The sequence below is a fragment of the Mus caroli genome, unplaced genomic scaffold (assembly GCF_978045245.1).
Source record: "Mus caroli unplaced genomic scaffold, Mus_caroli_1 scaffold_6, whole genome shotgun sequence".
NCBI lineage: Eukaryota > Metazoa > Chordata > Mammalia > Rodentia > Muridae > Mus > Mus caroli.
Window position 1 is genome coordinate 122,036,529 of NW_028227261.1, and position 27,705 is coordinate 122,064,233.

The 27,705-nt window shown below is 44.2% G+C and overlaps 1 protein-coding gene across 3 annotated transcripts in view; it reads right to left on the reverse strand.

The window, feature by feature from the left end:
- The window catches only part of Bach2 (BACH transcriptional regulator 2), a 345,285-nt gene that overhangs the window by 60,888 nt on the left and 256,692 nt on the right, over window positions 1-27,705 (reverse strand). For all 3 annotated transcript variants that reach the window (XM_021160930.3, XM_029476474.2, XM_029476473.2), the window contains one exon: window positions 24,339-24,593. In XM_021160930.3, coding sequence (XP_021016589.1) covers window positions 24,339-24,581 — 243 coding nt within the window. In that variant the 5' untranslated portion in view covers window positions 24,582-24,593. The remainder of the gene's footprint in view (window positions 1-24,338; window positions 24,594-27,705) is intronic.

Genomic DNA, 27,705 nt, shown 5'->3' on the forward strand with positions numbered 1-27,705 from the left:
GAAAAGACCCTAGTTCTCTGCCTGTGGGTGTTGGACTGTGTACAGGGGAGTTTTATGAGAATGGGTACTTCTGGTGTGTTTTCAATCTGCTCTTCTGTGGAACGCTGACCCCATTGCGGGACAAAGGAGCCAGGGTAGGGCTGTTTCTCCTGGGGAAGGAACCACAGCCTGACCTGCAGAGGCCTGCCTCCTGAGAAGGTCTTGATCAACTTGCTTTCTGTGAAATTCTGAAACTCAGTTTTTAGTAGTGTGCCCTAAAATCCAGCTTCCATTTCGGCTTTTTAAATTATCTTTTGTCTTCCTCCGCATTAACCCCGGGACTCTGTGAAGTGGGTTCTTTTTGCTGTCTTTAACTTTTTATAATGATATACATGACAGAAGAGGCCTTTTCCTGCCACTCCATGGGTACACACAACACTGGGAACATTCTCATGATGCTCTCAAGGAGGAAAAGCCAAGCCTTTAGCGACACATCCATCTGGATTCGCATGACCTTCCTGAGCTTATTGTCAACTGCCCAGAACCCAGACAGGAGACTGGGAACGCAAGCTCCCACTCAAGCTCGCCTGGGAACAAGTCACACCCCAGTGACTGCAGTTTTGGTTTTGGTGGCAGGACTGCGGGGAGGGGAGAACGCAGTGGAAATGTCACCCCGGGAATCCAGCCTGGCGACTAACACCTGCCAGCTCACTCTGAACAAGGCCCGGGTGACAGGAAAATCAAGCCATGAGCCACTGGCTGGTGGAGTGGGGTCAACTCCAACTTGGGAGAAGTGTTACCCGTGTGATCCAACTTTCCCTGCTACCTTGTTTTGCTTAGCTTCTCTCTTGGACTTAAACATGTTTATAGCGACTGGAGAGCTACTCAGGCAGGCAGAATAGAGATCCCTAATGGGGTCCCCAGGCTGATGTCATTAGGCAAATGCATAGACTGAATTGAACAAAAACTGATGTAAAATCCTATAGTGGGATGAGAAAAAACTCAACACAAAAGGACAGGGCAGGAGAATCCTAACTCAGGCAGGTTCCGGGAAAGGCGACACAGTCCTAGGCTGAATTGAGATGGAGATCTCATTACAGATGGCTGTGAGCCGCCATGTGGCTGCTGGGAATTGAACTTAGGACCTCTGGGAGAACAGTCAGTGCTCTTAACCACTGAGCCAAATCTCCAGGCCCTTTAAATTAAAAAATATTTTTTACAATGTATTTTGATGGTGTTTCCCCTTCCTCCAACTCTTCCCAAATCTTCCCTACCTCTCTACCCACCCAATCTTATGCTTTTTTCTCTCTTTCAAACAATAACAAACCACAAAAGGGAAAAATCAAAACAACCGATCAAACAAAAAAATCAGTCAGACAAAAAAAAAATAATGCCAAAAGGAACATAAAATCCATATAAAAGAAGCGTGGAGTTCATCTTGTGTCCTAACGTGCCTTGTTACCCTCTAATCTCCGACATTCCTCGGCTCATCACTCAAGAATCAAGACACAGTTGAGTTCCAATACTCCTTAAACCATCTGCACACGAAGGAATCTGAAGACGGAAAACTTGATAATGTTTTCATTTACTCCAGGATACCACTGGTAAAGATACCAACTAGTGAGTTGACAAAATAAACTTCCCTAACTAACTCTCCAATAAGCATACGAAAGACAGCTCTACCAAGCTACCTTAGGCTGGAATGCGGTCCCAGTTCAACCAGTCTGCTAAGATTAGAGAGGAGGCAGGGGCAGAGAACACAAGGAGCTTTGTCAGGCTAGTGCCAGGCAGCAGGAAAAAGTGAAGGTGGCAGTGGTTTCCTCGTCTTCAAAGGCCATCGTTCCTAGTCAATAGAAATTCAATTGTTTGACCGCAGAGCCTTAAAATCAAATAACCCAGGCTGAGTTGTCTCAGTCTCAAGACATTTGTAAGGCATTACTTTCAGGTATTAGTTTCCCTCCCTGAACAAACCTTCTATTTAGACCTGCTGGGTGAGCAAGTGCAGTCAGTCACACAGGCCACGGTTAGCAGCAGGCCCTAGCTTGTATTTTCCTGGGCTTGACATAATGACTGAGCCATTTAGAAATATTGTAAATGCTGTACACACCCTGAGATTCTATATACCTTGAAGTGGTAGGAGGATAAAGGCCCAAAGCCTTTCCTTTTTAATAATCTCTTGGCAGTCCTTCACATTAACCACCTCATCCATGTCAATCGTTTCCTGGACACATCTGAGGATGGGGCCAGGCGATACTGAAATCTTTGATAGCAACAGGGAAAGAAACCAGATCTAACTGTAAGCAGAAGGGGAGGGCGGTGAGCAAGTGAGGGAGGGTGAAGGGCACGGTCTAAAACACAGTTTAAAACGCGTGCTGATGTCCCACAAGTGCAATGAAGACAGGGCAGGGCTTGAGGACACAGTTCTATATGAGGTAAAGGTTCCAGGCATGTTTCTGGATCCTAAGAGCTCCCTGTCTGGATGTCTCCGACTCTAGCTCCTGTTTAGTTATTTGTTCTGAGCCAGCAGCTTGCCCTTGCAAGCTGGGATTTCTAGGTAGTTCTTCCAGGTCTAAACGATGGATTTGAATGCAAACTCTAAACACAAAATTGAAGCAGACGATCAGCCAAGGCCTCACATTTCAGTTGGCAGAGAAAGGACCTGATGTTGACGTTGGCCTTTGATCATAGATGGCCACATTAGGACTGAAGCTGGCCATCAGCTCTCTAAGACAGGGCATGGGAAAATGCTGGGATGGCCAGACAATCATGATTTCCTAAAACAGCAGCAGCAGCAGCAGCAGCAGCAAACAACAACAAACAACAACTAATCCCCTGCCAACAACAAGCCCCCTTTCTTATTAGCTGACCCAGAACGCGTGACACTACACTTCAGTCTTGTAAGTGCTGGAATTACGTGTGTTTACTACCACACTTGGATTCAGAAGCCTTTACTCTGACTTCAAGATGTTCAGATTTCTAGAACTTTTTCACCGTGGCAGCCTGACACTGTACCTAATAAAACACAGCTGCAGAAACAAGGCTCTCCAGGCAGAGGGTTCAAAGGCCACTGTGTCTGCCATGAGCACCTCCTACAGGCCCTTGTTGTCAAGTCTCTATTCTGAGCACACCAGTCTGTAGAACTTCAGCCATTCCTGAAGAATTCACATGAAAAGCCTTTGGCATTTCTTTCTTTTTTTTCTTTTTTCTTTTTTTTTTTTTTGAGGGGTTGGGGGTGGGAGTGGGGCAAGGATCTGAATAAATAGGTCGGCATTATTTTAAGAGCAGACTGCAGAATCTCGGAGGGCAGGCGAGCAGAAGAGGCAAAGGAATGCTAACAAATGTGTCAAAGCTGCCGGGGCGTGCTCTTGAGGAACAAAATATGCTTAGAATGTATGTCTCTCACAGAGCTGTTTTTGGGGCAAAGAACAGAGAGAAAATTGGCTTAAAAAAAAAAAGGAAAGGCCACTTGTGAAACTTAGTGACACATCAGAGGTCACTGGCAAAAAATGTCTGGGAACCACTGTTACACTCTGGCTGAACCTTGCAGGGCTGCGTCCATTAATTCCATGTCACGTGTCACTGTGAACAGGGCCACATCTTCAGCATCACTCTTGCTCCCATCAGCACCACGAGCAGGGTGAGCCCCCTCATACGCTCTGTACGGGGAGTGGGAGCCCGAGCAAAAGTCACTGCAGCTTGGAAGTTAACATTTTCCCTCTGAGCTGGCAGACACCAACTTTCAGTGAGTTAATTTGTAAACTGAAAAGTTCCATGACAAGGTTTTTATAAGGCACTCTAATGATCCTATTGTGAGATAGCTAGCAGAACCTGGGACCTGCTTCATCCCTCTGCTGGATGACTTTGTTTCTTACCTCTGTTAGCCACGAGTTAGTTATGCAGCCACGAGTCTGTCATTTGTTGGCCTTAGGTCCTAAGCAACTGGAGCCCTTTGCAGAAAGTCCACCCAACTGTTTGTCTCTTTTCCCACCTGCTTCTTGTATAGATTTTTCCATGTCAGTTACTGGTAAGTCACAACTGTCTAATCAACAGTTATTCTGGATTCTTCTCTCTCTCTCTTTGCAGTCTTCCTTTGTGCCAACTACCTTTTTCCTGGACTATCACAGTAGCCACTACTTGTATCCTTTTCTGTCCTTGGCCCTTGGCAGGCAAGTCTCAACTCTGCATTTAACGCTTCCATTTGAAAGGAGATGCTAACAGTCTTTCTTTCTTTCTTTCTTTCTTTCTTTCTTTCTTTCTTTCTTTCTTTCTTTCTTTCTTTCTTTCTTTCTTTTCTCCCTCCCTCCCTCCCTCCCTCCCTCCCTCCCTCCCTCCCTCCCTTCCTTCCTTCCTCTCTCTCTCAATCTCTCCCTCCCTTCCTTCATGTGTGTGTGTGCATGCACACGCACGCACACACCACACACACACACGAGCACATGTGTGTGCACACACATGCACGTGGGCACATGCATCCCACCTTGCATATATGGAGGTCAGAGGAGAAACATGGGGATCAGTCCTTGTCTTTTATTTCGTTTGAGATAGTCTCTTGCTCCCTGCCACCATGCTGGCTTCTCTGATCGCCGTAGGAGCACTGGGATTGCTGACACATACACCTGGCTCGACATGGGTTCTGGGGATTCAGACTTAAGACCTCGAACTTGCATGGTGTGGTGGTTTGAGTGAGAATCCCCCACCCAACCAAAGGCTCATGTATTTTAAGGTTTGGTCCCAGTTGGTTTAAGATAAGTTAGCAGGTATGGCCTTGTTGGAGAAGGTGTGTCACTGGGTGTGGGCTTTGAGGTCTCAGAAAGCGCATGCCATGCCCAGTTTCCCTCTCTCCCCTCCATCCTTCCTTCTCTCACCCCCCCCTCTGGCCCTCGCTCCCTGCCTGTCTGCCTAGGCACCCGACTACTGCCATGCAGGCCGTTGACTAGTCCTCTGAAACTGTACGTGAACCCCCAGTTAAATGCTTCTCTTTGATAAGCTGCCTGGGTCATCACGTTTCTGCACAGCAACACAACAGTAACAGGATTTGGCAAGTGCTTTACTCAGTGAGCTTGCCCGAGTCCCTGTTATTTGTTTACTGAATGACTGTCATTCTGAGTAAGTGACATGGAATCCTAGCTTAGTTTAGATTTGCTTTTCTCTAATGCTAGTGAGCTTCAACATTTTTTCCATGTTTACTGGCCATTTGTAGTTCATCTTCTGAGAACTTTGTTTCACCAGCTCATTTATTGATGGTGCCATTTGATTTCTTGTGGTTTTCTGAGTTCTTTTACTCTGTGTATTTACTGTCAGCCAGCCAGCCAGCCAGCCAGCCAGCCAGCCAGCCAGTCAGCCAGCCAGTCAGTCAGTCAGTCAGTCAGTCAGCCTGTCAGTCAGTCAGCCAGTCAGCTGTCTGTCAGTCAGTCAGTCAGTCAGTCAGTCAGTCAGTCAGTCAGTCAGTCAGCCAGTCAGTCAGCCAGCCAGCCAGTCAGTCAGTCAGTCAGTCAGTCAGTCAGTCAGTCAGTCAGTCAGCCAGTCAGCCTGTCAGTCAGTCAGTCAGTCAGTCAGTCAGCTCCCTTGCTGTACAGAAGCCTCTCCAGTTTCACGAGGTTCCATTTGTCCACTGTTGGCCTTGATCCCTGAGCCTTTGTCTATGCCTATATCTCAGAGTTTTCCCTATTTTTTCCCCCCTCAGAGTTTAATGAACTACATAATAAGGCCTTTGACCCATTTGCAGGTTGTTTGTTTGTTTGTTTGTTTTTGTACAGACTGAGAGAGAGTGTTCTGGTTCCATTCTATACATGTGGCTGTCCAGTTTTCCCAACCCCTGTTAAAGAGGCTGTCTTCCTTAGACATACAAGATGATGTCACTTTTTTCTCAATTACTATCTGTAATATTATTCTGCTTTATTTTGCTTCTAGCACTTATTGTAATTGAAATGATCACATTTTCTTATTTGTTTTACATGCTAAATATAGGCCCATGAGAGTGGCTGTTGACTGTGTTTCCCCATGGCTAAATCTCAGCCTTAAAACACGACTGGGCATGGCATGGGTACTCAGTAGAAATTTCTCTTCTCCCCTCCTCCCTTTTCCTGTAACCTCTCTTCCCCCTCTTTCAGTTCCTTCTTCCCCTCCCTCCATTCTCCCTCCCACCCCTTCCTTCTTCTCCTCCCCGCCCTACCTTCCTTCCACCCCAGCCTCCTTCACGCTGGGAATAGGTGCTTAGGCTAACCTCAAATTCCTAGGCTCAAGAGGTCCCTGTGTCTCAGCCTCTCAAGCTGCAGAGGCAACAGCCATGAGCTGATGACTTGGCTCAGGAGGGACTTCTTGAAAGACCACGACACTACAGAAAACAAACAAGCAAACAAACGCAACACAACTCCATTTTTTCCCACCACCCCCCCTTTTGTTAAACCAGAAAATTCTGATTCACAGAGAAGATGAAAGAGATGCACCAGCGCCATCTATATTTATCTGGGGGTGAATCTGGGATTCTGGAAGGAGACGGATTTATGCTAAATTGCTAAATTTTGCCAAGTTTCATGCCCTCTTTTTTTTTCTTTTTTATAAATATCTATCTGTACATGTAAGATCACACAGAAATCTCGCCCTCTTCCTCCCCAACCATCTGAGAGTAAGTCCTGACACTATGACATTTTAACTCCAAGTACTTCGCCATGCATCTGAGAACAAGAACATTATCCAGAGAAAGCAATGTTGAAACCATAGGCAAAGCTCTCACAGTTTATATTTAGCTTCTACCTGCTCTGGACGCCCTTCAGGGTTGCAGTATAGGCCAGATGATACACTGCATTTGCTCCCTCTAATCTAGGACACTTCCCATCACCTTGTCTCTGTGACAATGATAATTTTTAAAAGTTCATTCTAGTTTTCTTAAAGAATGAGCCACAGATGATATACGCTAATAGCTCTGAATTTTAAAAGGGAAATAGGGAAATCTATTTTCCTTCTCTGTTGTTAACAAAAATCTAAAAAATAAAAGTGGGTTCATTTTTTTCTATTTGTCTTTAAATTTCATGTTTGTTGATTATTATCTGTTAAATATACTTTAAAGGTTTTACTTTGTGGAATATCTAAGACGCTCAGATCAACAGTGGATTCAAAGGTACCGTCAGTTTCTCTCGTGACAGCACACCCAGTGTCCAATCACTCTGCAGTGGCCTTTCCCACTGGTTCATTTCATTTTATTTTTATTTTTTAATAAAAGGTGCCTGTGCACGTATGTCTATTTATAACCCACACATGCATACATATTCATATAATTATATTCATGAGTTCATTTTTATATTGAAAATGCTTATTACTGTTCCTTGTTTCTTGCAAAGAGAAGCAGGAGACACTGAAGGAAATCCCATTCAAGATGCTAAGATCTGTATGTAGCACATGCTTCCCAGACTGGATTCAGGCACAAGGTAGAGACAGAGGAAGGCAGTGTGGACCTCAAGGACTCTGTGATCTAGGAAGGATGCTTCCAGGACCTGGTGGCATCTTTATCATGTCTTTATTGAATGAAGCACAGCTAAGGATGGGAATGGCTTCTTTTTTGAAATGCCATCTGTGAAATGATTCCTGTAAAGACTGACACATCCTCAAGGCAGCAGCTATTGGAGATACTCCATACACATCCAGAGCCTGGAGTGAGCTTGTGGAGGTACATCTGAAAGCACACACATGTACAGATATTCTTGTGTGTTTGAAAATATCCACAAAGAACTTTCCTTTAATCGCAGGACAGGTACACCAGGGAGGCAGCTGGGTGAGGTGCTCCTCACAGCTCCCTGCCCTCTTTACCATCACAGGACCTTCTGCCTGAAGGCCATGATTTCCTTCCCTGAGTCAGAGCCTGAACTCCCCTAAAAATAACACCCACTATTTACAAAGGCCTGGGGGGGGGTGCGGAGGGGAGAGAGATAGTGTGTGTGTGCATGCACTCTCGCGTGCTTGTGTTCAAGACAGAGTGAAAGAGCCCAGAAGGCATACAAAGGGGCAAAGGTTTCAACACTGCAGGCAAAGTTAAAGGTAAAACACGGTCTTGCATTGAAGTTATTTTCCACATTTATTTATTTGTGTTCATGCTTGCACTTTGGAAGACAATTTTCAGGAATTGTCTGTCTTTCACCACGTGGGTGAACTCCACCCAAGGGTTGAACTCAAGCCATCAGACTTGGCAGCAAGCACTTCTATCCACCAAGGGATCTCACAGATGTTGAGCCCTCTCCTCTCATAGATCAAGAAAGAACAATGGTCTGCCTTCCTCCGCTGTGGGAGTCGTTTTGAGAGAGGGTCTCATGTAGCACACGTGGGCCAGGTGCTGGCTGGGGTCCAGGATGACTTTGAACTCCTGATGCTCCTGCCCTACTTCTGTAGTCTGGGCGACACACTTGTGTGCCATCACCACAGGGTTAGAAGGTGATCAGGGGTTAAGCCTAAGGCCTTCTGTGTACTAGGCAGTACTCTATCTGCTGAGCTACACAGTACCTCTTACACTTGAACATCAGAAGGGGTAGAAGAAATCTAGCTTTGCCTCTTGGGTTGATTTTCATTTAACTACTGAGGCTGTGGACACATACATATTCAGCTGAGATCCAACGCTTAAGTGTTTGAGAGGCCTGGGCAGCAAGAAGGATCCAGGAAAGATGGCGGCACACACCTCTGGAACAAAACCCATGCACGGGAGAACCTTTGAAAACACACAGGAAGCCACACTACATTTCTATGTTTCCAGTGCTATGCATCATACTTCACCTCATCTTCCTTTTCTTCTAATAAGCCTGTGTTATTACTTCATAAATTAAACAGTGGGCATGGTAGGGTGTTAGAAAATGCAGACAAACAAAACATCCATTGTTTTCCCACCATTCAGCATTTCAACACCGTAGCACTTCACACTTCAGCATGCCCTTCTGGGTCACCCCCCTGTGTACTTGTGCACACACTCAGATCCGTAGTTCCTAATCAGGCTGAGCTCATACTGAACATGAAATTGTTCCTCCATGAACCTACCCCTTCATCACCTCTCATCAAATGCACAGATCCTAATTGAGTTTTTCCAGCTCTCCCGCAATGTCTTTTACCACTGCATTGTCCATCCCAGCCCTCACCACAGCACGAGTTATTGCTTCTACTGTCTGAGGCCCTTACATTCTGTTTAATCTGGCCAGACCCATTCCCAGGCCACTTATTTCCTGGGGGAAAATCCGGCTTCTTGTTTTGTAGAATGTCTCTAGATTTGTCCTGTTGCTTTTTCATGGTGTTAAGTTTCTTCTTCTAATCCTCAGTGTTGTCCAATTGGCAATTCATCTAAAGGTGTTAAGAGATCAAGTTATACGCTGGAGATTATGCGCATTTCGTGGACATTTGTACCACAAGACACAACACCAGTTAATCCACTAGGAAAGAAGCACAGATCAATAGATGCCTGACTTAGCATGAAGACAGTCAGGTCCTTGGAGCTTCTCTGGAGGTTCTAGCAGGGGAGTGCAGCTACCCATAAACCCTTGACTGAAGAATGGTCCTTTCTCAGGTAAGGGAGCCCTCTTAGAATGAGTATGCAGTTTTGGGAGAGACACAAGTGGACCAGTGAGTAGAAAAGGGGACAACGTCTAGCCAGCCAGGTCAGCTGAATCAACCCTGGTGGTCACTGGGGTGGCAGAAGCCAGATCACCGTCACGTCTGACTCTGATGCTTCAGTGTACAGATCCGACTTTCTCCTTGTGACTGGGGGGTCAAGGAAGAAGAGAGGAAGGGAGAGACAGAGGGAGGATCTGAACCTTGGCTTGCCTTGGTATTACACTAGTGTTCACTAATTATTTGCCGTAATGGTTTTGAAATATTTTTCTTTTTTCTTTTGTTTTTTTTTTTTCGAGACAGGGTTTCTCTGTGTAGCCCTGGCTGTCCTGGTACTCACTCTGTAGACCAGGCTGGCCTTGAACTCATAAATCCGCCTGCCTCTGCCTCCCGAGTGCTGGGATTAAAGGCGTGCGCCACCAACGCCCGGGTAATGGTTTTGAATTTTAAAATTTCATTTATTTGTGTGTATATATTTCTCATGTCCGTTAATTGAGAATTAATTAGCATTGTTTAAAAATAACTTAATATTAATGGCTTCAACTACCCAATAATGAGATGCAAGCTGAACATAATGGGTCAGAAAACTGGATCCATCTTTTTGTTGCCTTTGCCCCTTCTTAGAATTGGAAACAATCACCCATGGAAGGAGTTACAAAGTTTGGAGCTGAGACAAAAGGATGGACCATCTAGAGACTGCCATATCCAGGGATCCATCCCAAAATTAGCCTCCAAACGATGACACCATTGCATACACTAGCAAGCGTTTGCTGAAAGGACCCTGATATAGCTGTCTCTTGTGAGACTAGGCCGGGGCCTAGCAAACACAGAAGTGGATGCTCACAGTCAGCTATTGGATGGATCACAGGGCCCCCAATGGAGGAGCTAGAGAAAGTATCCAAGGAGCTAAAGAGATCTGCAACCCTGTAGGTGCAACAACATTATGAACTAACCAGTACCCCGGAGCTCTTGACTCTAGCTGCATATGTATCAAAATATGGCTTAGTAGGCCATCACTGGAAAGAGAGGCCCATTGGACATGCAAACTTTATATGCCCCAGTACAGAGGAATGCCAGGGCCAAAAAGTGGGAATGGGTGGGTAGGGAAGTGGAGGGGGGAAGGGTATGGGGGACTTTTGGGATAGCATTGGAAATGTAATTGAGGAAAATACGTAATAAAAAATATTTAAAAAAAGATTATAACATAAAAAAAAAGAAACACACCTCATGATCCACACTAGACACTACCTTAGAATAACAAAGATGGGAAAGGGTATTCTAAGAAAATGAAACCAAGAAGCAAACAGGTTTAGCCATTCTAATATCTGACACATTGAATTCACACCAACACTAGTCAGAAGAGATATGGAGGGACATTAAATACTCATTGAAGGAAAAATCAAGCAGTACATTGTAGTCCTAAACATATATGTATCAAACACAGGAGCATCCAACTTCATAAAAGAAACACTTTAAGACTTAAAACTGAAGACTTATCTACCTCAACACAGTGATAGTGGATGATTGATTTCAATAAGCCACTGTCTTAGTCAGGATTTCTATTCCTGCACAAACATCATGACCAAGAAACAAGTTGGGGAGGAAAGGGTTTATTCGGCTTACACTTCCATGCTGCTGTTCATCACCAAGGAAGTCAGGACTGGAACTCAAGCAGGTCAGGAAGCAGGAGCTGATGCAGAGGCCATGGAGGGGTGTTCTTTACTGGCTTGTTCAGCCTGCTCTCTAATAGAACCAAGATTACCAGCTCATAGATGGTCACACTGACAAGGGGCCTTTCCCCCTTGATCACTAATTGAGAAAATGCCTTACAGTTGCATCTCATGGAGGCATTTCCTCAACTGAAGCTCCTTTTTGTGTGATAACCCCAGCTGTGTCAAGTTGACACAAAACTAGCCAGTACAGCCACTCTCATCAATAGACAGGTCATTTGAAAAAAGTTAGACTCTAGAGTTCAATGACATCATATTAAATGGGCCTAACGCTCCCACCCAATCAGTAGGAACACATGTTGTGCTCAGCAGCCCATGGGTCTTTCTCCACAGCAGACCATATATTAGGACACAAAGTAAGCCTCACAAATACAAGAAAACTGAAATCACACCCTATATTCTATCTGACCACCATGGATTAAAGCCGAATATCAGTAACAAAAGAAAATCAGAAAGAATACAAATTCACAGAAGCAGAACACTATAACATAGAACCAAAATTGGAGGAAGGAGGAGATCAAGAAGGAATTTAAAAAATTCTTGTAAGTTTTAAGTTATGAAATCAAAACAAAATGTACCAAAGTCTATAGGACACAATGAAAGCAGTTGTAAGAGGAAAACTTTAGCACGACATTCCTAAATGCAAAAAAATTTCAGAGATCTTAAAGTAACACCTAAATGATGCAACTGAAGGCCCTAGAAGAACAGCAACAACCAACACTCAAAAAGAATAGGTAGGGCTGGGCGAGGTGGCACACGCCTTTAATCCCAGCACATGGGAGGCAGAGGCAGGCAGATTTCTGAGTTCAAGGCCAGCCTGGTCTACAGAGTGAGTTCCAGGACAGCCAGGGCTACACAGAGAAACCCTGTCTCGGGGAAAAAAAAAAAAAAGAAGGAAAGAAAGAAAAGAGTAGGTAGGAAGAGATAGCCAAAATTATGGTTGAGATTAATGAAACAAAAATGAAGAAAACAGTAAAAAAAAAAAAATCAATGAAACAAAGAGTTGGTACTTTGAAAGATTAATGAGATTGATAAACTTTTGGTTAAACCAAAAACAAAGAGATGATAAAGGGAGACATTACGATAGACATGGAAGAAAATCAGAGAACTATAAAAACATACTTTAAAAATCTATCTTGTATCAAGCTGGAAAATAAAAGAAATGGATGAATTTCAAGATACACACAACCTATCAAAGTAATCTTATGGTTGGGGTGCCACAACATAAGGAACTTGTATTAAAACTCCAGAGCTCTAGGAAGGTTGAGAGCCACTGCTAGATACACAATGTTCAATGAGATCAAAGTAATTAAGAATCTCCCAACTAAAACAATCCTAGGCCCAGAGGGAGTCAGCGGAGAATTCCATCAGACCTCCAGATACCCCTTAAACTGTTCCAGAAGATAGAAAAGGAACATCTAAATTCCTTTTACAATACCATCATTCTCCTGATACCAAAACTGACAAGACAAAAAAGAAGAAGAAGAAGAAGAAGAAGAAGAAGAAGAAGAAGAAGAAGAAGAAGAAGAAGAAGAAGAAGAAAACTATAGGTCAATATCTCTGATCAGCATACATGAAAAAACTCTCAAAAACACTTGTGAACTGAATTCAAGCATACATCAAGAAGATCATCAATCATGATCAAGTAGCATTCATTCCAGAGATGTTCAAGTATGTAAATAAATTAACATAATCCAGCCAATGAACAGATTCAAGGACAGAAACCACATGATCATCGCATTAGATGCAGAGAAAGGCTTTGACAAAATCCACCACCCCTTCATGGTAAAAGTTTCAGAGAGACTATGGTACAGGGACATGTCTCACCTTACTACAGGTAATATACAGGAGGCACGTCGCTGGCATCATCCTAAACAGAACAACTCAAGCATCTCCCGGAAAATCAGGAGTAAAATGCCGATGTCCACTCTCTCTCCACTTTCTTTGTGTTCTAATATTTGGTCTACTTGAAGTCCTAGCTGACAATGAGACAGCTGAAGGGGATGAAGGGGACACACACAGCAAAGGGAAGAGTCCAAGTATGTGTGTTTTTATGAAGATGGGATTCTACCTCATCCCAAATATTAGAGGGACATGCTTGTCATCTTTCTGTCGCGTCTTATTGTCAGGCATGGGTCAGTCTGCAGGTCCACTTGCAGATGCAAGAGTCACAAAGACTACCCACACACAGTATAAAGAACTCAGCAAGAAGGAATGACAGCACAAATGCTAAATCCCTTCAAATGGCCACAGTGAGGCCCTTGAGGCCAGCTGGCAGCTCATCTCCTTTCCTTGTAGCGATGTTCCTTCCTTCTCTACGTTTCTCATTCAAAACGAGCAAAACAACTGTAAAGGAGAATCCATAAGACATCAGAAGGAGCTCTTGGGAACCCCTCACCCCCTTCAGTGCTGCTGAGGACTGAGCCCAGGCTGTGTGTCTGCTAGGACATGCAGTACTTCAGCTTCCTAAAGTGATCCATATCCACCCACTCTGTCTTGTGCCACTCGGCACGGCCTGACACACAAGTGTAGCCACTATGCATACGAATCTGCTCTGCTCCATTCAGCTCCGGCTGCTGATGCTGCTTTCAGCAATGATGTCATCACGATGTCATCTCTCTCACTTTTAGGAAGAATAATCAATCAATCATCTAGTTTTGAATAGAAAGAAAAATAACAAAAAGAAATCAAAGGAACAAAAAGATGGTTTAGAAATAAAAAGGAAACATGAATAGCAGTGACATTTAGTACTACTATCTTTTATAAAGAAAATATAGAATTAATGTGGTGACTTTAATGCGGTAGAAGCCTGCGATTGACCTCCATTCTTTGTAGATTTTCTCTAAACTTGGGAACCTCTCATGGCCACCGCCCAGCGTTTCTTTTCACTCTTGGGCCAACGTTTTGGCTCGGTTGGGAACAGCCGTCAGTATTGCTCTCTGCTGCCAGTCAGTCAAAAAATGTGCTCATGTTGGAGGCTTGGCTCTGACCCACCTAGGGTGCTGAATGCATTAGCTTTCCACACCCAGGCCTCCCCAGACTGTGCATGGGAGTCCATCTCAGTCAGGAAAGCGCACAGCATCACCAGCTAGCTTGAAAGTGGCCCAATGTCAGTTAAAGAGACTTTCAACAAATGTCAGATGTCTATGGCAAAGTGATGAATGTTACTATATGTACCAAGTTAATGGGGACAAAAGGATCACGTCTGGGGTAACAGGAAGCCAAGAGTGCCAATGCATAATTGCTCCAACTTTCAAAATAAACCAAACCAATCCTTTATGTGGCCTACGGAGCCCGAGGGTTTGGTTAAGGACTAAAACAAATAACTCAAATGGTTGGCATTAGCAATTTGTGCGCATAAGGTCTATGTTCCTCCTGTGCTCCTGAGAAATGAAATCACTTTCTTTTTAACCTGACTCCATCACTCCATGCTTAGATATGATAGATTCAATTTTAAAATCCCGGAATTAATTTCCTGGGTCACAGTGTGTCCATCCTACCAAGAACCCCGGTGTTCACACCATGAGAAGGATGTCCTTCGATGGCTTTCTGTGTTTACAGCTGTTCACCTAGCCTGCTGCACACAAGAAACACTGCAAAGATCCTTACAATAGAGCCAAAACCTGCAGCAGTCTGGTGACATTCCAAGCTTTGAACGGGATGTGAATCCACTAAGATTATTAGGTAACTTTATTGATATCCTCCAACCTGTGCCAGATGTTAAAACTGCCAAAGAAAAGACAGAACAAAAACGGCCCCAGGACTCCAACCTTTGAATGTTTTTGTGTGGAGAGTGTGTTTTTGTGACTCACTTCAAAACAAATCACACCATGCTTTCCCAGTTTAATTACAATCTCAGTTTTCAGGAAGCAAAGAGAAATGAGAGACACAATCTCAGTGTCTCCTCCATTCGGCGTTTAGCCTACACAGCTCACACTTCCATTGGCAAGGTGGGACAGGCGGTAATAGGGATAAGAAAGCTATTCTCAGCAGCGCTGGATCAAATAGAGAGCCACTACATCACAAATGACTCACCCATCCACTCAGGAGTGATTAGTCGGCAGCCATGAAGCCATGCTAATTGGACAGTGGCTTATTGCCAGCCCATGCTGACATGCCCTACAATTCTCTGGCTGCCAGCCGCTGTCTCCCGATCACACCTCTCACGTTTTTTTTTTTTTTTTTTTATAATCTGGTTGGGAAGTGAAATAATTTTTCAAAACTCTCTCAAGTGCTATTTAACTTCTTATCACGAATTAAAAGTTTAATTAAATACTCTGTTAGAGGCCTGGGTCCTATGATTAAATATGACAAAATAATAGTTATGATTGCTGATCAAGCGAGGAACTTTATAGCTCTGAACTTTGTCTTAAAAGCTATTATTAACTTTAATTGAAACAGCTAAGAGTCTCCATTATAGGAGAAAGAAAGAAATGTAAGGGATATTTTGTTCGTACATAAAGAAGGGTTTAAAAGTGAACTAATACATACATTAATTTACAAAATTTAATTTGCACGCCACTATGGTTCAAAGCCTTGTTACAAATCCGTATCAAATGCTAATCACTGTGGTCATTTTATATCAAGAATAAACAAGTGTAATGCAAAGAATCTTTAAAGATGCCTTTGAAATCAGGTCACTTAAAAATATGTTTTATGTGGGTCTTGCTTTTTGGTATGTTCAAGCCGTGCCATTGCCAGAAGAAGAGCATCTCTGAAAGTCTCTTTAAATAGGATGCAGCAGCCTCGGGATTAAAAAAAAAAAAGCAACAGGTTTGAAAACAGCTTATGTGTCTCATTTAAAATTAGATGTCACTGTGGCTGTCCGCACTGGCCCTCCCTCCCTGCTGTCACCAGCATCCTAAGGCCTCCAGAGAGAGAGCCACAGTAGCCTGAGCTCCCTGCCAGCGCATGGCTTAGCTTTCCTTCACCCCCATTGAGATTGCGGCCCCATTTCAGGGCTGGAAGTCACCTTTGCCTTACTATAAATAAATTCTCCCTTCAGGCATTTCAGAACCACCATCACTTGATTCTAACTCTCGGAACCTTCCTTCCCACTGGCCTGCAACTCGTTGCTCGGAATATTTTGCCTCCTTATTTATTTGCTTTTCTTTCTTTTTTTTTTTTTCATCCATTGCCAAGTCTCACTAATGCAACTTGGAAAATTGCACCACAGCTTTTAATGAGGATTCTGTGCTAAGAGCCATTTCACCAGAGAGGGCTGCTCTTTCCTTTTATGGCAATAATAACACCTACTGTTTCTATAGCACCAGTCTTCCAAGAAGCTGAGCATATCATGTTTCATTAATCTGAATGGCAACCTGCCTGTCACGCTGGGATCTAGCACTGCCTACCCTCTGCATACTCACACTGAAATCGAGGGCATTAAACGAAATGATTTTCTCAGGACTATAAACCCAGAAGCAGTTAAGGAGCTATGATCTGTCTGTATCTTGCCTGCTATGCCTGTGTTCTGGGTTACTGTGTCCCCATTGTGTCCCCACTGTCCTCTAGGCTCCTTTGCTCTGTCTCCTTTGAACATGCAAGACATCTTAGAATTAGGGGTGCTGACAAAAGTGAGCCGCACACTTGCCCTGGTGCCTTTTCTGCAGTTCCTTTCCTGGATAGGCTTGCCTCCCATTTCCACGATCTTTTTCTGCTTCCCAACCCAAGCATCTCCCCTCAATTCCTGGCCAGCCACACTATTTTTCTCTCACTCCAGCATGAACCTAGAAAATCTCAAGGACAGAAACCTGTAACATAGGGTTAGACTCACAGAGCAATCATGCAGGTCTGCCCCACCACTCAGAGAAGGCTATACTTGGCAGAGTTGAGTCTGCTCCTTGGTCAGTAGATTCCACCTTCTCCTGGGTACCCACATTTGTTTTGTTTCCTACATAATCAATCAATCAATCTTCTTCTGGAAAGTTTCCATTAGCTTGAATATTGGGGTTGTTTAGCTCTACTGTAGTTACAAATCAAAGATTTTTTTTTTCTTCCTTTTCTTTTTGAGATGGAGGCCTTACTATTGCCTAGCTGGGTTCAAGTGATCTTACAGGTCTGCTCTACTTTGCCTAACTAGACCACTCCGTTTGAATGGCTCAGCACTCCTGTCAGAATGTGATCTGATGAAATAGAGAGGTTCCTGTTTGCAGAAGGCACCTACGAATACAGTCCTTGCATCTGGTCATAGTGCTGGGTGTGAGTGACGGATGAGTGCATAGCTTTACCTGGGACACCTAACCCAACCCCTCAAGGCTCAAGGAACACAGGAGAAGAGGGAGTAGAAAGAATGTAAATGTCAGATGATGAGGAAGCATCTTTGCCGTCCAGATACGACACGGCCGATGGAGATCCGCACAAGGGTGGGTCCTCCAACCCTTCCTCATGACTCGAGGAGGTTTCATGAGGCCCCGTTCTTCCTGAGGAGACAATGACTGTTAATGATTGCTGGTGGGGTGAAGTGGGTAGCATCTTATGCTCAGAGGGGAAAAGAAGAGGGATGAGAAGAGGCTCATGGAGGCTGAATATAATTAGAATACATGGTATATACTTATGAAATTGTAAAAATAAAAGTAGTGTTTTGAGCCAGATGGTTGTCCTCCAACGTGACTCAGGGATTCAGGCTTCAGCTTCTCTAAGTTCTTGGACACCTTCATTGATGGGAAAAAGGATCCAGACCTACTTTTAGCAGCCTCAGAGTAGAAGTGACAAATTAGCCCATCATCACGCCACTGGCTGCACTCAGCCACACGGCCTACTTGGTTATGAGTGTAGCTTTTCTTTGTGTGTCCAGGAAGGGAAGGGAAAGTGGGTGTGGCAAACTTTGGCACTGTTGGCCGTGGTGTGCAAGCATGCTGGAGTCTTTCCCTATCTGACAGATAAGCTATTTCCCCCCAGCTCCTGGCCCCGTTCTCTGCTTGCTTTAATTAGAGCAGCCTTACAGTCAGCTGAAACGAGGCATTCTTTCCTGTGGAACACAGGTGGGTCTGTTTTCCGCTTCAACTGCATCTGCCTGCCAAGTGCTCAACGAAGTCACAGGCAGCATCCGCATCTACTTGCTGAATGGCCTTCAATCCTCCGATGTTCCAATTCCTAACTCTGGGTTAGATTTTGCCCATGGATTTAATGGGCATATAAAACCTGACAATAAATGCTTCTGCTTGGATGCCAACAGGCACCTCAAACTTCATACACACACAGGATTCCCCAGTCCTGACCAACCCTCTGCACCTACAATCTTACTCACTCAACTGATCTCAGCTAATGGTAACACTATTCTTTCACTGTCTTTGGAGCATCTGGCACTAATGTACGTCTGTGCCACTGCCAGTACCCTCATGCCAGGTCTTAACTACACCAGGGTCTATCTCTACTCTGGTTCTCCCTTGGGCCTTCATCTATGTACATGTACACGACACAGACATCAGAATAACCTCTTGTGAAACTCCCCAGTGGCTTCTCTGTTTATTCTGTGCAAAGGCCAAGTGTTTAGTAGGGTCACAGTCTGGCTTTATCACCTCTCTGACAGAATGAATGTGGCTCCATGCCACCCTTCCTTTGGTACTATGTCAGGCATTTGGGACTTTCAGTCACTGGACCCTTCTCTGTTACTCGTCTGCCCTACTTCCTCGCTCACCCACTGATTTTCCAGCTGCCAACATGGCTGATCCTTCACCTTCTACCTATGTGTCATCTGAAGTCACCCTTGCCACAGGCCTTTCTTGACTTTCCTGTTTTAAGATCTCAGTATCCATGACGGGACATTGCATGGCTCTCTCCTCTCTTTCACTTTCCCTGCTGTTTTCTACAAGTGACAATCACCCAGATCCTAGAATGGTCCTTCCTGGTGCATGATAGGGCCTGGATGAATGTTTGTTTAACGAATGCTAAATGTTTGAGGAAATAGTCCAAGGAGGTTGACTGCTTGAGCCTTCACACACAGAGGTCCAGACTGTGCTCTGTCCAATGGCTCCCTCCCCTTTATGTTTTTTCAGGTGAGTGCTGGTGAACAGGGGAGCTGGAAGGGCTGGGTGAGTGCTCAGGGGTGGGTGAGTGCTTTGCTTTTCTCACTGTGTCCCACTAGAATATCCTCTTCCTCTACAGGCTCATGCAGGCTGAAGGCAGAAGGCACCCTGTGCTTTAGCATTTTTAAAAAAGATTTATTTATTTATTATTTTATGTATATGAGTATACTGTAGCTGTACAGATGGTTGTGAGTCATCACGTGGTTGCTGGGAATTGAATTTTAGGACCTCTGCTTGCTCTGGTCGGCCCCACTTACTCCAGCCCAAAGATTTATTTATTATAAATTAGTACACTGTAGCTGTCTTCAGACATACCAGAAGAGGGCATCAGATCTCATTATGGATGGCTGTGAGCCACCATGTGGTTGCTGGGATTTGAACTCAGGACCTTCAGAAGAGCAGTCAGTGCTCTTAACCTCTGAGCCATCTCTCTAGCTCCCTGTGCCTTAGCATTAAGAGCTTTTCATGGCATCACAAGTGACAGGGGCCATTCAAAGATAACCATGGCAGTCTTATTGCTTCTCTGCAGGTCCTAAACCACATGTTTATAGTTCTATAAAAGCTGCCTGAAAAAAAGGCTACATGATCTTGCTGTGGCCTCTGCGCTTGGTGGCACCACTAAGAATGAGGCTCTATACCCTGGGGACAGGTACCTTTTGTCAATAGTCCTTTTGGGTCAGATCCACTCCCACCTCCCTTTTTGAGGAGGAAATTTTGAGACAGAGGCTCACTATTTAGGACTACCTGTCTTAGCCTTGAACCCACAGAGATCTGGTTGCCTCTGTTTTCTGAAATTAAAGTGGGTTGAAATTAAAGGTATTCTACCATGCCCAGATCTACCCTACTTTTTTTTTTTTTTTAATAATGAGAGAAAATGATCCCAAATTGTTGAAGGGTAGGAGTTAATAGACTAGTGTAAGTCTAAAGTATTTATAATAGCTAAAGACATAGTTACGGAGAGAGATGGCTCAGCAGTTAGGAGCACTGACTACTCTCCCAAAGGACCTGGGTTCAGTGTTTAGTACCCACAACAGGAGGCTCACAACTGCCTTTAACTACACTTATAGAGGGTGTGGCATCCTCTGGCATCTGTGAGTACCTGCATGCATGCAGGCCATAGAAACTTACGCAGATGCACATGCATAAAAACAGAAAATATCAGGCTACCTGCCTGATAGTCTTTATCCTCAGTTCTACCCACAACCCTGAGTGCCGAAGGACCAAAGAAACAAGACAAAGAAAGGTGTAAGGATGTGGAGAAAGAGGAACACTCCTCCATTGTTGGTGGGATTGCAAGCTTGTACAACCACTCTGGAAATCAGTCTGGCGGTTCCTCAGAAAATTGGACATAGTACTACCGGAGGATCCCGCAATACCTCTCCTGGGCATATATCCAGAAGATGTCCCAACTGGTAAGAAGGACACATGCTCCACTATGTTTATAGCAGCCTTATTTATAATAGCCAGAAGCTGGAAAGAACCCAGATGCCCCTCAACAGAGGAGTGGATACAGAAAATGTGGTACATTTACACAATGGAGTACTACTCAGCTATTAAAAAAAATGAATTTATGAAATTCCTAGGCAAATGGATGGACTTGGAGGGCATCATCCTGAGTGAGGTAACCCAATCACAAAGGAACTCGTACAATATGTACTCACTGATAAGTGGATATTAGCCCAGAAACTTAGGATACCCAAGATATAAGATACAATTTGCTAAATGCATGAAATTCAAGAAGAATGAAGACCAGAGTGTGGACACTTTGCCCCTTCTTAGAAATGGGAACAAAACACCCATGGAAGGAGTTACAGAGACAAAATTTGGAGCTGTGACGAAAGGATGGACCATCTAGTGATTGCCATATGCAGGGATCCATCCCATAATCAGCTTCCAAACGCTGACACCATTGCATACTCTAGCAAGATTTTGCTGAAAGGACCCAGATATAGCTGTCTCTTGTGAGACTATGCCGGGGCCTGGCAAACACAGAAGTGGATTCTCACAGTCAGCTATTGGATGGATCACAGGGCCCCCATTGGAGGAGCTAGAGAAATTACCCAAGGAGCTAAAGGGAACTGCAACCCTATAGGGGGAACAACAATATGAACTAACCAGTACCCCGGAGCTCTTGACTCTAGCTGCATATGTATCAAAAGATGGCCTAGTCGGCCATCACTGGAAAGAGAGGCCCATTGGACTTGTAAACTTTATATGCCCCAGTACAGGGGAACCCCAGGGCCAAAAAGGGGGAGTGGGTGGGTAGGGGATTGGGGGGGTGGGTATGGGGGACTTTTGGGATAGCATTGAAAATGTAAACGAGGAAAATACCTAATAAAAAAATAAATTAAAAAAAAAAAGAAAGAAAGGTATAGCACTAAGAGAGTAACCAGCAGATGGCAACTCATTTCCACTCCCTGGGGACCCAGCAGACTTCTGAAAAAGGGTGTTGTACTCACCCCTTCTTAGGACACACAGCCCATTCCTATCCTCTGTACTCCACAGACTTCAGGACTCTGAGGCCACTGGTGAGATGGTGAGCATCAAAGCCCAAAATGTTTCCCATGGCCACAGTTAAGGAGCTGTTTGCAGAGCTCTCTTTAGAGTAGTGGGAGACCTGATCTGAGAGGCGCAGAACCCTGGCCACTGTCTCCTCTTTCAGCACAAAGCACAGTCACATTGATGAATGATCTGCTCAGTTGTGGGACGGAAGTGCTACTCATCCTCTGCCCGTGAGAGTGTATGCGCATGCGCGTGCGCGCGCGCGTGTGTGGTCTGGAGACTGTTAAGGGCTCTTACTTGCTGGCAACCATGAGTCCAGCTTTTGCAGGGCTGAATGGCAGTTGTTGTTTTTTCCAGGTAATTTTTTTCCAGTGACAGAAAGCTGGGTAACATACGGATGCAGATGATAAAGACACTCTAGGGACAGCAGTCACTTTATAGGGCTAGAAGCAACAAGACCAATACCCAGCCAACTCACTCTTAACTAATGTGACCAGACTGAAAAACTAAAGTAGACTTCTTCTACTGGACATCCATGACCCAAAATCCAAACACACATACATGCACACGCACGCACATGTACACACTCACACATAGGCTCAGAGAGATTAGTAGACCAGGATCCAGGTTAGAATTGAGAACAGGTTTGGGCTTAGGTCTTCTATTCTAGGAAGTATGAGGTAGGGCTAAGGCAGTCATTGAGGAAAGACTCGATACATAAAGTATGACTTCGTTTATGTATATGCTTTAATATCTAAGTTTTGGAAATTAGTAATACATATACACATATGAAATGGCTCTCCAAGACACAACAGTAATAAGCAGGCAACACGTGTCACCTCCTCTAAGACTACTTTGCATAACTAGAAGTCATGAAACTATTTCCAGAGAATTCTCGAGTTGGACTGAGTGCGGAGGATGTCTTTGTCCCCATCTGGAGAAGAAGGACATGCGTCTGACCAGCACTTGCTGCAGGATGGGCTGGGCTCGCAGCTTTACATCACTATCTCAGCTGCGAAGCCCAGGAGCAGTTTACTGACTGCCATGCGCTCCATCCAGTGCCGATGGGAAACGCCCATCCTGCTAAGGACCCAGCTGCCATTGCTCGCTCTCCTTCTCTTCTTACTAGATCCAAGACTTGACCTTGGGTACCTAATCTTGGAATGACTTATTCTTTTCCTTCTCTCACTGCTGTGTAGGAAATGGGAATGGAGCAGTTGGTTGTGACTCTGACAGGGTGCCTATGTGAAGATGTTTCAAACTTTAGCAGTTCATCAGCTGGCCATTCTTCTGCTCTCTGCGGGGGGTGGTCACAAATGCTGTATAGCAAGGGACTGAAATCTGGTGTCTCTTCCATCCCATGCGTCTTGTTTCTATTGCTGGGGACCACGCTCTAGGCAATTTATCCAAGCTGCATCTCCAGCCCCCTTTCTGTTTCTCTCATGTTAGGTTTGAATGTGGTTTTGGTGGTATAGCTGCTCACTCCATCACACCCTACTTTTTACGAAGAACTATTGAGTCGTTAATATCATCGCTATGTCTCTGAAGGCATCTGAGTTGGTGATCGTAGGACTGAGTGGTAATTGTAATCTTTAACTCCTTACATTTTTTGGTCTTTGACTTATCATAGAAGACTGCTGTGAGGAAGCTGCAGAGGCGACCCTGGGTCTCATTCGCAAGGACGTGAACGTGAGCTGTGCTCCTGCATGCTGTGCAGTACACAGCTTGCAAATGGCTGCCAGAGGCTCTGCAGTTGTATCATATATTGGTGTTATGCAAAGAATACTCTGCATTGCACACAAAGCTCAAGGATTCTCATATTAACCCCGATCTTCTGAAAATAAGGAGACTACGAATGACTGAAGAATCACAAGCAGTCTGAAGTGTGACCAGTTTAATGGTTCACCATTGTGACACCATCTTTTAGGTTCTTGCCTCTCAAACCACTTGACTGTCATCTCTGCACAGAACAAGCCTTGCTATTCATGTCCCCAAAGTACCAAAATGACTGTTCTCACCGAAGCAGTTAAGAAACCTGAGTAGGGGATATTTTCAATCCTGATGAGAAAAGCAAATTTACACTTCTTAGAATCTCACTGCATTAATGGTGAGAATTGCTGGTCGCTTTGTTTTTCTCCTAAGCAAGGAAGGTCCTGTGAATTCTTTCGCTGTTTTATTCTCAGGGGAAATCTAATGATCCATTTGAAAGAGAGAAGAAATAGCAGTGATTCAAATCCTACACAGAGGAATGCATCAGAATGAGGTTGAACTATTCAAAACCTGAAGTTTAAGCGAACTAGAAACTATGAGGGCCTGCGCCCCAGGTGAGGTTCAGTTCCCTTAAAGAAGCACGCTCACTTTGTATTCATGCCTCTGAGGCTTCAAGTGCATCAAATAGAAACTGATTATGCTACAAGCCCACATGTGGGTGACGTGACGTGGACATGGGTGACGTGGCCATCCGCATGGCACAGTGCACGTCTAATTTCCACCACAACCCCACAACCCCACCAAATCACTGTACCTCCTCAGGCAAGCTGACCACCAGGTCATCTTTCGTCTGTCCAACCAGTGCTTGCCAGAAGTATTCACTGCATGCGGCCAGCACAGCCCGGTGGGCTCGGAACTCCTTCCTCTCCACGATCAGCGTCACGTCACAGAGAATGTCCTTCTTCCGTTGGTCATTGAGGCCCAGGAGGATGTTGGCACAGTGGACTGTGGACTCATATACATACATGGGGGAGCCAGGCTTCTCATCCACAGACATGCCGTTCAAACCCTGGAATAAAGAGAGGCTGGCTCAGTCACAGAGAAGGAAAAAAGACCACCAAAGCTCCCAGGTCCCCTGACCATGAGCCCTGGCAGAGGGAGTAGGACTACTAAGCATCCGCAGTGTTGTGGATAGCCCTGGGGCTAATTATATTGATGTTAATTACATTCTCCAGTGAGGAGCTGCGAACAAGGAATGAGTCAGCACTCAATGATTTCCTGTAAACCTGCTTCCTACCTTAAAAGTGGGAAGGAAAGGAAAGGAAAGAAAGGAAGAGGAAAGAAAAGGAAAGGAAAAGGAAAAAGAAAGGAAAATAGAAGTGTGGTTTGAAATCAATGGTTTAAAAGATGGCAAATAAAGTCTGCAGGAGACTCATACTCTGTACAATGTGGGCTCCATGGGAATTTTGGGTTAATATCCTGACATGACAAATTAGAAAGGCCTAAATAGGCTAAAATGTGTGTGATTTTGAGTATTGTGGTTGTATTATTGTTCCTCTGGGTCAGAGGGCAAGCTACAGGTTTTCCTGGTTACCATCTGAAGGATGTGCTGATTTGGGGGAAAGGTGATTAATGTATTTGCACCTTCCAGAGTTATATGGATCAGATTTGATAGAGGGAGACCCCCAAAAGGTTATCTTGATGATACTAAAATTTTGTTTGGAGATTTATATATGACAGGATATTCAGCCTTGGTGAATGTCATCGTCAGATATGCTGAACTGACCTGCCTGGACTCCTGATGTCTTGGTTTTTTATCCAGATCCAGTCAAGACACAGACGTCAGAGACTAATACAGTCATTGGTGGAGCCTTCTTAAGGCCAACCAACTCCCCCATTTTCTCTACCCTTCGCCCTCCCTTTAAATATCTCAATGCCCATATTCAGCTTGAAGAAGTTATAAAGAGTCGTCATCCCAGTTTCCTAGGCTTTGGGACCAGGGGTGGTTATTATAGGTTGTCTTTGATACTAAAAATTTTGAAGTACAAGGCTTGAACCCAGTCCTTCTATTGCTGTTATAAACAGATCTGAGATGTTTAAGCCTGTGAGTTAAGGGCCAAATAGGAAACTCATGGCTCTGAGTTTATTGTTAGGGTGTTCTCAGTTATTTTAACTAGAAATGGCTGAGAGCAGTTAACAGAGACCAGTCTACATTACTTTACATAGATAGTTGGTTTTCAGAAACATCAGAAGTCCACAGAATGTGACGTTTAATGTTATTTATTCACTTGTTATTGAGACCAGTCTGCTCCTCACAGCTTTCCTTGTCTTGGATTCAAAGAAGAAACTGAGCATCTTAGAGTTACTCCAGTTGTGGTGAAACAGCCACTAGGCAAGAATTGCCTCATTTCATCTACAGACATAATACTGTCCAAAGAAAGGACAATTACAGGTTAGGACAGCTTGACTCTGCTGAGACAGAGTAGGCTAGTCCTTAATATTCCTGTTTCTCTAAGTCTGTCAGATGACCCTGGTGAGTAGGCTGAAGACCAATGCTCCAACTGTTGAAGTAAGGGACAGTCCAGGTGATCAGCGGTCTCTATGGATTGACTAAGTTTTGGAAGCTGTTTTAGGCTTCCTATATATTTTCAGTTAATATCAGTCGTTCTTAGATTTCTGATGAGGTTGAAAAACTACATAGTCTCCTAGCCAACCCAGGCTTTTTACTTTGAGAGGATGGTTTTCAGATGGCATTTAATATAAAGCCAAGGCATATCCAGATGTAGAATTGTAAGTCTTTTAAGTAAGGATAGATGACAGAGGTTCTGTTTAATTAACAAGGATGATGGACTGGGTGTTAGATCTCTTGTACTTTATAAATTACAAAATGGTAATAGTTATGTTCAATTATATCTGAGATAAAATAGTCTTTTAATTGGACAGAAAGGGGAAAATGTTGTGCATAGCCCTGGGGCTAATTATATTTGATGTTAATTCCATTCTCCTGTGAGGGGCTGAGAACAAGGAATGAGTCAGCACTCAGGTGATTTCCTGTAAACCTGCTTCCCACCTTAATTTGTAAAATAATGGAGAGCTGATGATTGGGCAGATAAAAAGGGAAGGTGGAGCAGAAGGTGAGTGGGAGATAAGAAGGAGAAAATGGAAGAGGGAGAGGATGCAGAGGAGGAGGTAGAAGAAGACAAAGAAAAGTGGAGCATTAGCACATGGCCTGGAGAAACTGCAAGTTCTAAGGGGTCTCATAAGTTGTAGAAGATGGTAGTGTAGCCGTAGATCTGCCCAATCTAGGCACACAGCATTAACTGTGTCGTGTTTTCATTGCTGGGGCATATTTGGAAGGAGATTTACTGCAACACCACAGTCATTCTGGGTTGGCATAACAAGGTCAGGGATGGCTGGGAGGTGCAACCTATTGCTTCCTTTCTGCTCACTGCATTTCTTGACCCTGCATCTTTTCATGAAGCACCTTAACATTACGAAGTTTTGATTTCGTTAGGAGGCTAAAATGGAGCTTGCGTGTACAGTCTAATTACAACCTGAGATTGGTGTTAAAAAGGAACAAATCATTTTTGAAGTATTTGAAATGCTGTTTTGACAAAGCACATGCAAGTTCCTAAGCTGAAATTTGGCAGAGATGTTAAGTAGACTAAATATTTAACCATGAGATATGATTTAATGAATGCACTAAACTGTGTGTAGTCTGCTACTCAATCTGCCCCTCGTGGCGGAATATGAGCAATACAGTGCAGTGGTCACTCTGGACTCCAATATCGAACTGTGATGCATCTTTAAGGAAGCAGTATTGCAATAGGAACTATGAGAAAAGATATATTCAAAGTAATATTATTTTTGACAAAGACTTCTTTGCTTTAAAAGGAGCCCTGGGAGTACTTTTACAATGCACTGTCCATAACTGAATCCAAAGGCTGGGTTTCAGTCATGCTTACTACCAGCCCAAATGCCAGTAGTCAGTCCTTCATTCTTCTCGCTTCTGAAAACAACAGTTAGTGTATGGCACTGCAATATTTGGAATATGCAATTGCCATTTTGATGGGAAGCCATCAGTGCAACCAGCATGAACATCCATCCCATCACCACCCAAAGTCTGCTGCAGCCCTTACACCTCGCAGTAGCCCCAAATCCACTGCTCTGCTTTCTGACAA